This window comes from Coregonus lavaretus (genome assembly GCF_964263955.1).
Source record: "Coregonus lavaretus genome assembly, chromosome: 21".
In the NCBI taxonomy this organism is placed as follows: domain Eukaryota; kingdom Metazoa; phylum Chordata; class Actinopteri; order Salmoniformes; family Salmonidae; genus Coregonus; species Coregonus lavaretus.
This window is the reverse complement of record NC_140008.1, coordinates 39,968,881-39,979,111: the sequence shown is the minus strand read 5'-3', so window position 1 is coordinate 39,979,111 and position 10,231 is coordinate 39,968,881. Positions and strand designations below refer to the sequence as shown.

At 48.4% G+C, this 10,231-nt stretch overlaps 1 protein-coding gene and 1 pseudogene across 2 annotated transcripts; both read left to right on the top strand.

The window, feature by feature from the left end:
* Nucleotides 1-220: 220 nt before the first annotated feature.
* On the top strand, nucleotides 221-2,231 carry LOC311148584 (putative proline--tRNA ligase, mitochondrial; annotated as a pseudogene). The gene is made up of 3 exons: nucleotides 221-791; nucleotides 928-1,437; nucleotides 1,876-2,231. The product of its transcript is annotated as a putative proline--tRNA ligase, mitochondrial (transcript).
* A 428-nt stretch (nucleotides 2,232-2,659) lies between these two features.
* Nucleotides 2,660-6,608, top strand: LOC311148543 (tetratricopeptide repeat protein 4-like). The gene is made up of 10 exons (XM_084185526.1): nucleotides 2,660-2,942; nucleotides 3,380-3,497; nucleotides 3,584-3,745; nucleotides 4,025-4,102; nucleotides 4,420-4,544; nucleotides 4,725-4,811; nucleotides 4,937-5,178; nucleotides 5,435-5,519; nucleotides 5,646-5,728; nucleotides 5,819-6,608. Exons 1-10 carry the CDS (start codon nucleotides 2,829-2,831, stop codon nucleotides 5,943-5,945), a joined length of 1,221 nt encoding a protein of 406 aa, XP_084041652.1. The 5' UTR covers nucleotides 2,660-2,828; the 3' UTR covers nucleotides 5,946-6,608.
* Nucleotides 6,609-10,231: the final 3,623 nt, after the last annotated feature.

Here is a 10,231-nt window from a genome sequence, read left to right as displayed (position 1 = left end):
CATTGGATGATGTAATCGTTTTATGGTATTGCATTGCCCAACAAAAGAAGTGTCATGATGTAACTTGGCTAACATTTCTTGCTGACCTTGTGTTGATTTTCTCATAACACCGAAGGTACTTTTTAAGAGCAATGTCACCTCTGTTAAGCAATTATATGTTTAAAAAATGTATCTCATTTTTTTCTCCATAATTCAAGGATATTGACACCAGCCTACTACAATGGAAGTCCTGATGCATCACCTTTGGCAGAGAGTCTTGCCCTGCCTACGCAGAGCACTCCCTATAAAAGCCATTCGAGCTGTGCTGCTGGACATGCCCCAAAGCCAACCCCCACTGACTCATCTCCCGACCTAGCACACACCTTCCCCTAGTCTCCCGTCTCTTCAAGCCCTCCAACCTGCGTGATGTGGGCCAGGAGAAGCGTGCTCAGGGGGAGATGACCTGCAAGAGCCAGAGACTGATGCAGCAGGCAGATCTCATCCACCCTTCCAACCCTGGCTGCTACTACTACCTCCCGGCCACCGTGCACTCCATGGAGAAGCTGGTTAGGCTGATCGACCAGGAGATGCAGGGGATCGGTGGGCAGAAGCTGGACATGCCCAGCCTGTGTTCGGCAGAGCTGTGGAGACGCAGTGAGCGCTGGGACCTAATGGGGAAAGAGCTGTTTCGCCTGAGGGACCGCCACGGGGTGGAATACTGCCTGGGCCCCACCCATGAGGAGGCTGTGACAGAGCTGCTGGCCTCTCAGGGAACCCTGTCCTACAGACAGCTGCCTCTGCTGCTCTACCAGGTATAGGCTACAGTATGGCAGCCAATTAAGCCTGATTCATTAGTTTATTCAGAGTGTGCCTTCTTTCTTCTTTTCATCCACTTGGGTTGATATTATAATGGTAATAAACTGATGTGTGTTTCACTTGTATATGCAGATCACCCGCAAGTTCCGTGATGAGCCGAAGCCTCGGTTTGGGCTTCTACGCGGGCGGGAGTTCTACATGAAGGACATGTCCACGTTTGACATGAGCGAAGAGGCTGCATACCACACATATGAATCTGTGTGTCAGGCTTACACCCGCCTTTTCTCCCGGCTAGGCCTGTGCATTGTCCAGGTCCACAGGGAACATTGGAGGTAAACTATCCCATGAGTTCAAGCTCCCCGCAGACATCGGAGAGGACAGACTACTGGTCTGTGGTAGCTGCTCTTTCTCTGCCAATGTGGAGACCATGGAATCAGGCCGGACAGACTGCCCACAGTGCCAGGAGGGAACCCTGGTGGAGTCTAAGGGCATAGAGGTAGGCCATACGTTCTACCTAGGCAGCAAGTACTCCCACATATTCAACGCCACCTTCAACAACACCCAGAACAAGCCTGTTGTCACTGAGATGGGCTGCTTCGGGCTGGGGGTTACCCGGATCCTCGCTGCAGCCATCGAGTTGATGTCCACATTTGCTAGCTGTGCCACTAGAGATCCTGGTTCGAATCCAGGCTCTATCGTAGCCGGAGACCCATGGGGCGGCGCACAATTGGCCCAGCGTCGTCCAGGGTAGGGGAGGGAATGGCCGGCGGGGATGTAGCTCAGTTGGTAGAGCATGGCGTTTGCAACGCCAGGGTTGTGGGTTCGCTTCCCACGGGGGGTATAAAAAATAATGTATGCACTAACTGTAAGTCGCTCTGGATAAGAGCGTCTGCTAAAAAAAAATGACTAAAATTTTACATTTTAGTCATTTAGCAGACGCTCTTATCCAGAGCGACTTACAGGAGCAATTAGGGTTAAGTGCCTTGCTTAAGGGCACATTGACAGATTTTTCACCTAGTCGGCTCGGGGATTAGAACCAGCGACCTTTCGGTTACTGGCACAACGCTCTTACCCACTAAGCTACCTGCCGTCCACGGAGGAGGCTATCCACTGGCCTGGGCTGCTTGCCCCCTACCAGGTCTGTGTTCTGCCCCCTAAAAGGGCAGTAAGGTGGATGAGGTGGCTGGTTTAGCTGAGGAGCTGGCCCTCACTCTGGGGGAGGCTCTGCCTAGGCTAAGAGGTGAGGTGATTCTGGATGACCGGACACAGATGACCATTGGTAAGAGGCTGAAGGATACCCGTACGTGGTGGTAGTGGGGCAGAAGACTGCCGAGGAGACACCCAGGTTTGAGGTGATCTGTCAGCAAACTGGTGAGACAACGTTCCTTAGTAGGGATGGGCTGGTAGACCTACTCAGATGCGTGGAGACAGTCTGAGTTGGACTGATCTTGACCTGGAACTGGGCTAAAATATTGAACTCCATGGAACTCTATTGCTCCTCTGAAATGGGCATGCTTGTGGTTGGGTGGGATGATGACAAGTAGCAAAGAGGCTACTGCTCAATAGGCCTACTAGCACCAATCTCTGTCTGATGCGAACTGAGCTGGACTGAAATAAAATATATTATTACACTGTGATGGACATGCAGGTGGAAGAGGAAAGTAGAAATATATGGTTCAATAGCCATACATGTTTGCTGTCTGAAAATCAATAAAGACATTTGTATTCATTATTGCCTATCAATGTTTCAACCGGACTCACAGAAAAAATATAGTGCAAATGATAGAACTCTCCACTCGAGTCTGATACACACATTGCTGCGGAACAATTCAATCAAGCTCTGTTCCCTCTACGGAAGCATTTTGATGTGGCACCGCAACATTCACGTGTAAACAACTTGTATGATTTTGCTTTGTATATTTTCAGTTATTTATGTTTATTTTCATACGTGTCACTTCTGTAGTCAATACTAAGAAACTGCAATTCAACAACTAGTTTAATCTTTAAATACATCCACCTTATTTGGAGCGAATATGGCTTCATTAGCACAACAGGGCGATGATAGCGACGATGGCATGGATGACTTTATGGAGAAATTCAAAAAAGAGAAATATAGCAATGCCTTTTCCGAAAAGAACTGGGAAGAGGTAAGACGTAACGTTAACGACATCTTTACACAAACGACTGATAACGTTAGCACTGACAGCTATTACTGTCAGTGTCATTTGTAGTTGATAGCTAGTTCGTTAGATATGGCTAACTGATTAACGTTAGCTAGCAAGCTATCTGTGGATGGGAGCTAACCAAGAAACGTTAGCTAGCTAGAATACTACCAAATATGTGTTTAAATAGCTAAACCCTTTTTTTATATATATATAAAGTTAAAAAACACTTTTATCTACAATTTGTGATACTGTCACGTCTCATTGATTGGCTAGCTAGTTGGTTACTAGTTTGTAAAGTTAACGTTACTCAACTGAGTTGCGTGCACACCGCAATGCCCAGCACTGTCCCCTTGGGTTTCAGGGGCCACAGGCTTCAATCTATTTCTAATTCAATTACAATTTATTCCACTGCCCTGCAGGAGTTTGATAAGGTGCCCATGTTCATGAAGACAGCCCCTGAGGAGATTGACCCCATGAAACACCCGGAGCTGGCTGCTATTCAGTCCATTATACACGACGATGACAGACCACTAGAAGGTATGACAGCCATTACTGTACTTTCCACCCAGTGCTGATGTAGGACCAGCATTCCCGACCCCAGAATCATTATTATTTTTCCTCAGAGCAGGCCGAGAGCCTGAAAGATGAGGGGAATGACTACTTCAAGGAGAAGAATTACAAGAAGGCCATAGTGTCCTATACGGCTGGGCTGAAGAAGAACTGCAGTGACTCTAATGTTAATGCCATCCTGCACACTAACCGGGCGGCGGCACACTTCCACCTGGGTACTGTTTTTAGAATCTTTCCATCTGTAGATCTCATGATATTGGTCTAGTACAGTGGTTCCCAACCTTTTTCAGTTACTGTACAACATTTGCATTTTACCAGTAGGCCTATGGTCTCGTGACTATTCTCAAGTACCCCCTGTGGATATGCCAAGTACCTCCAGGTGTCCTAGTACCCCTGGTTGGGAACCACTGGTGTAGTAGTCTGTCTGTGAGTCTTCCAAAGTTTGTTCTGGGATGTTTGTTGCAATTCTTCACTCGCTTATTATTTTCTTGCAGGTAACATGCGTTCTGCTCTGAATGATGCTGTGGCTGCAAAGAAGTTTAAACCAGACCACCTTAAAGCATTAATCAGAGGTTTGTCTATAGAATAAACATCCCATTTTACTTTTCTACTGGATGACACATCTAGACACAACACATTTTTTATGAGGCAAGTGTGTGTCACGGTTGGGGTCAATTACATTTAAATTCCAGTCAATTCAGGAAGTACAGTGACATTCCAATTCTCTTCAATGCTTTTCAATTAGGAAAATTTAGAATTGGAATTTGGTTTAGTTTCTGAATTCAAATGGATTTACCCCAACCCTGATGTGTATTTTAGTTTAGTTTGCAGGTCTGCATTCATTACTCCTCCTCTCTCATCCTCCTTGTCCTGTCTTGACTGTGCCCAGGTGGCACATGTTGCATGGAGCTGAAAAAATACACAGACGCCCTGCAGTGGTGTGAAGAGGGACTAAAGCTGCAGCCGACAGACAAGAAGCTACTGGACCTGAGAGCTGCAGCAGACAAACATAAGGCATGACAGAGGCTATGATCCAGTACTCTTAAATGATGTTCATGTTCATTTTTACTTGTCTTTTCTTTTGTCACCACAATATGAAAGGATTACAGGTGGAAAAGCAGTTTGGTGGATCTTTGTAAATGGAGTCCATATTTTATATAAACCTATGCTGAAATTGATGTATTTGTGGTTTAGAGAGCGGCAGAGAGAGATGCAAGGAAGGCAAAGGTCAAAGAGAAGAAGGAGCGCAGTGAGAGAGAGGCCCTTCTGGCTGCCATAAAGGTGAGTATGATGGTAGAAAGTAAAAATCACAAAATACTTGCATCATATTTCATGATTCTTGTATAAGTTGATGAGGAATCAGCTGCATGGCAATACATTTGTATTTATCTGTATTTGCTTTACAGGAGCGTGGCATCCAGTTACTAATGCCTCATCAGCATCCTAAGCGCAGGTCTGACAGTGAGGATGATGATGGAGGCTCCTATAGAGCCATGGCAAGGCCGGACTTGGATGGTCTGTGTTCTACGGAGGCCACAGGTGCGAAGGTGTTCCTGGACGAACAGGGAATCATGCACTGGCCAGTTCTCTTCCTGTACCCCGAATACCAACAAACAGACTTCATCTCAGCCTTCAGCGAGTCCTCCAGGTATGATCCCCCTTCCGCTCTCTCTCTCTCTCTAAACAGAATGTGGGGTTGGAAGGGTCTACATAAAAGCAGACAGTACATGTAGTTTTGTTGGTTCTATAAATTATCCAATACTCTACAATACCAACCCCAACTCAACCCAAATACGACTACAAGTAGTGTCTAAAGTAGACCAACATTGCATTGCTAATTAACAAATAACACTCAAAATAATACGGAACATAGCATATTGATGAACATAACATTCGTTTTTCAGCTTCCTAGATCACCTGACTCTCATGTTTGGAGAGGAACTCCCACCTTGGGACATTAACAGGAAATACTCTCCCAAAAACCTTCAGGTTAGTATATTTTACTTCGATTTGTTGGTTTCATTCAACAGTTTTTGGGTTATATACTGTCTCTGAAATTGTGTTTTCCTTAGTTGGTTCCAGCTATTTTGCCATTCTGACCCCTCTACTCCTTAGCTGTTCTTTGAAGACCACGAGAAAGAGTCATTACATCAAGTTAACCCTGAGACGCCTCTCATGAAAATCCTACAGCATAAAAGGTACAGAATGTATTTTTTCTCACAAAGTTGTTTGAACTCACTTGTATACTGTGACTTGCTGATTTTTTTTCTTCCCTGCTTATTTGACAGGTGTTTTATAAAGGCAGGAACTCCCAGCTTCGTCATTCTGGTAAAGGGGTCACCGTTCTGCGAGAAGTTCTTATCAGAAAGGAAAACACATCGACTTTTAACCCATTCTCTTCAGCAGTCAGCCTAATGAACAATGAACTCTCTCTCACCAGTGAATACAAAAATGGAGTTCAATTGCATAGAAGAAGAGACAATGTTGCAAGCAGCGTCCCCATGCTCAGGGATTGAGAATGTTGCGGTGCTCATGAGCTGTGCATACTCTATCTAGAGATTTTAGAGTGGGTGTAATCTGTCATACAATCTGTTGTAATATTGTCACTATAACTAAAAGGCCTTAACGAAATGTACACAAAGTTTGTATTACAGTTTCTGTCTGTCATTTTCTTCTCACTGTCACAACAACATGTAGTTGCACGTGTGCTTGTCAAACTTCAATCTGACTAAACCAGCTTTTCTAGCTTGGTAGGAAGTTAAGAACATTCTCCAGCTGCCTGTGTGTAACAGTACTGCATAGCCCCAAAGCAGTATTACCCAAGTGGCGCATTACTCCCGAGTGGCGTAGTGGTCTAAGGCACTGCATCTCAGTGCTTGAGGCGTCACTACAGACCCCCTGGTTCGATTCCAGGCTGTATCACAACCGGCCGTGATTGGGAGTCCCATAGGGCGGCGCACAATTGGCCCAGCGTCGTCCGGGTTTGGCCGGTGTAGGCCATGATTGTAAATAAGAATTTGTTCTTAACTGACTTGCCTAGTTTAAATAAAAAAAATAAAACAACTGGGTGTCCTTGTGAAAATACTGTTATTGTTTCTTCCCGTTTACATTATTACACAGAGGGAGAGGAGTAATAATCAAGTTGAATTGTCATGGGAAGATATATTTATGGGTCTGTAAAAACCCCTGGGGCAGATTAAATCAATAAACCATTGAATCACCCAGCATTATCGTAGAGTTGAAATTAGCTGTGTGAATATCACCATTGTTGGGAAGGTATGGTTCATCACTAAAGTATTAGGTGTGTCCTCATTGCTTACTGAATGAATCAGATGTAATCAGCAGTGTCTTCTATAAACTCCTTGAATGACTGAGGCACATTCAGTTTGTGGGTTGATTCAAGTAAGATATAACAGACAGAAACAGGGGTTCCAAAAGAATAAGAACACGGCATGTTCAGTGCAAAATCTTGTGACACAAGACAAAATCTTCATTGGAATGAGGAAATGGAAATATGTCTTTCTCGCAAGACTGGGAACACTTTAGAAAAGGAACCTGTCTGTTCCAATCAACGCTTGATCTTTGGTTCTCCATCAGCTATGGAGTCAGCGGGAGAGGAGCGCATGCCTGGAGTCATGGCACGGGTCCAGGAGCATTCGACGATGCTAGCCAGCTTGGGAGAAGCGATGGATCGGGTTCTCCAGGCCGTCCAACGCCTGGAGAGGAGAGGACCCGATCTGTCGAGACCAGCTGGGCAACCGGATCCAGTCACCCACATCTCAGCACCCAGAGGGATCCAGATATCCCGACCACGGGACTTCGACGGGACAGCTGCTCTCTACCAGGGATTCCTCCTCCAACTGGATCTCTTCTATTCCAGCATCAGCCCGGCCCCATCGGAGCGGGAGAAGGTGTCTGCCCTCGTCTCCTGCCTCTCGGAGAAAGCCCTGGAGTGGCCCAATGCGGTCTCTAATGAAGGAGGAGCCGCATTGGACAACTTCGTTTGCCTCTTTCGGGCAGTCTTCGATCACCCGCCCGAGGGTCGAGAGGCTGGCGAGCGGCTGGTCCACCTGAGGCAGGGGTTGAGGACAGCGCAGGACTTCGCCCTTGAGTTCCGGACTCTAGCAGCTGGGTCCGGGTGGAGCGAGCGGGCCCTCATCGACCACTTCCGGTGCCATCTGCGGGAGGACGTCCGAAGGGAGCTAGCCTGCCGGGACAACTGGTGGACATGGCCATCCGCTTGGACAATCTGCTGGCGGCCAGAGGACGTCCTGGAGGGGGTCTGTCCGTTCCAACCCCACCCGACTCGGATCATGAGTTGATGGAGCTGGGTGGTGCGGAGATCTGAGAGAGCGGAGGACGACAGCGCCAGTGTCACTCTGGTGGCATGAGAGGACATTTCACTGCACAATGTCGTCAGCGTTCTTTTGGGTCTGGAGGCGGCAGGCAGGGCACTCTCGCGTCACCCCAGGTATCGAACACCCACACTCGTTCAGAGTCCTCTGCTGCGCACTGTACCCTACCCATCCACTTTCCTGATTACATTGTTGTTCCCCAGTGTAAGGCGCTAGTCGATTCAGGCGCAGCTGGGAACTTTATGGACAGGTCATTTTCACAAAGTCTAGGCATTTCATTGGTTCCCCTATCCATTCCACTCCCCATCAGAGCACTTGACAGTCGACAATTAGGGTCCGGGTTTGTTAGGGAAGTTACAGCACCAGTCACTATGGTTACCCACGAGACTCATCGCGAGCAAGTCACTTTTTTATTATTATTGAGTTTCCTGCTTTCCCTGTAGTATTAGGTATTCCTTGGTTAGCACTCCAAAACCCCACCTTTTCATGGCCGCAGAGGGTTCTCACGGGGTGGTCTCAAGAGTGTCAGGGTAGGTGTCTCGTGTTTCCGTTGGTGCAACCACAGTGGAAAGTCCAGACAGTACCTCCACTGTGCGCATTCCCCCCGAATACCTCGATTTGGCGCACGCGTTTTCCAAAACGCAGGCGACCAAGTTACCACCTCATCGGGCGGGGGATTGCGCGATAAACCTCCGGATAGACGCTGTGCCTCCCAGGAGTCATGTGTATCCCCTGTCACAGGCTGAAATAGAGGCTATGGAGACATACGTCTCCGAGTCCCTGCGCCAGGGGTTTATATGTCCCTCCACTTCGCCCGCCTCCTCAAGTTTCTTTTTTGTAAAGAAGAAAGACGGCGGTCTGCGCCCATGCATTGATTATCGATTACTGAACAAGGAGACGATACGATTTAGTTATCCTCTCCCCCTCATTCCTTCGGTGATCGAGTCAATGCATGGGCGCGCTTCTTCACCAAATTAGATCAAAGGAGTGCGTACAACCTGGTGCGTGTCCGATAGGGGGATGAGTGGAAGACAGCATTCAGCATAACCACGGGGCATTATGAATACCTGGTGATGCCTTACGGTTTGATGAATGCTCGTTCCGTCTTCCAGTCCTTTGTGAACGAGGTGTTTCGGGACATGCTTGGTCACGGTGTAGTGGTCTACATCGATGACATTCTGGTGTATTCCACTACGCGCACCGAGCATGTGTCCCTGGTTCGCAAAGTGCTGGCCCGACTGTTGGAAAATGACCTTTATGCCAAGGCAGAAAAGTGTCTGTTTTCCAACAGTCCATCTGCTTCCTCGGATACCGCATTACCACCTCAGGTGTGGAGATGGAGGGAGATCGCATTTCAGCCGTGCGTAATTGGCAGACTCCATCCACGGTTAAGGAGGTGCAGCGCTTTATTGGCTTTGCCAACTACTATCAGCGGTTTATCCGGGTCTTTGGCAAGGTCGCAGCTCCCATTACATCTCTGTTGAAGGGTGGGCCGTCCAGGCTCTGCTGGTCTGCTGAGGCTGACAGGGCCTTCAGTAACCTGAGGGGTCTGTTCACCTCAGCCCCGGCACTGGCCCACCCAGATCCATCACTACCGTTCGTAGTGGAGGTGGATGCGTCCGAGGTAGGGATAGGCGCTGTCCTATCTCAACGCTCGGGCACACCACCCAAGCTCTGCCCCTGTGCCACCTTCTCCAAGAAGCTCAGCCCGGCGGAGCAGAACTACGACATTGGTGATCGGGAGCTGTTGGCTGTTTCTGAGCCCTGACCATGTGGACGCACTGGCTCGAAGGGGCGAAACACCCTTTCCTTGTCTGGACCGACCACCGTAACCTGGAGTACATCCGGGCAGCGAGGAGGCTGAACCCTCGCCAGGCCAGGTGGGCCCTATTCTTCACCCGGTTTGATTTCACTCTATCATACATCCCGGGTACGAAGAACGTGAAGGCAGACGCACTGTCACGTCTGTACGACACAGAGGAGAGGCCCAGAGACAACACCCCCATACTCACGGCCTCCTGCATTGTGGCACCGGTAGTATGGGCGATGGACGCGGATATCGAGCAGGCGTTACGCACAGAGCCATCTCCACCTCAGTGTCCAGCTGGGCTGCAGTACATGCCTGCTCTTGTCCGTGACCGTCTGATCTACTGGGCACACACATCACCCTCCATTGGTCACCCAGGTATTGGTCGTACAGTGCGCTGCCTGACCAGAAAGTACTGGTGGCCTATCTTTGCTAAGGACGTGAGGGTGTATGTCTCCTCCTGCTTGGTGTGCACCCAGAGTAATGCACCCAGGCACCTCCCAGTGGGTAAGTACAAGCCTTTACCAGTTCCACAACGG

What these genes read in the sequence shown, in the direction of transcription:
- LOC311148543 (XM_084185526.1), top strand. Translation starts at nt 2,829, where the DNA reads ATGGCTTCATTAGCACAACAGGGCGATGATAGCGACGATGGCATGGAT. An exon ending in CCTTAAAGCATTAATCAGAG is followed by an intron (nt 4,103 to 4,419) that starts GTTTGTCTATAG and finishes GACTGTGCCCAG; the next exon opens with GTGGCACATGTTGCATGGAG. An exon ending in CCCTTCTGGCTGCCATAAAG is followed by an intron (nt 4,812 to 4,936) that starts GTGAGTATGATG and finishes TTTGCTTTACAG; the next exon opens with GAGCGTGGCATCCAGTTACT.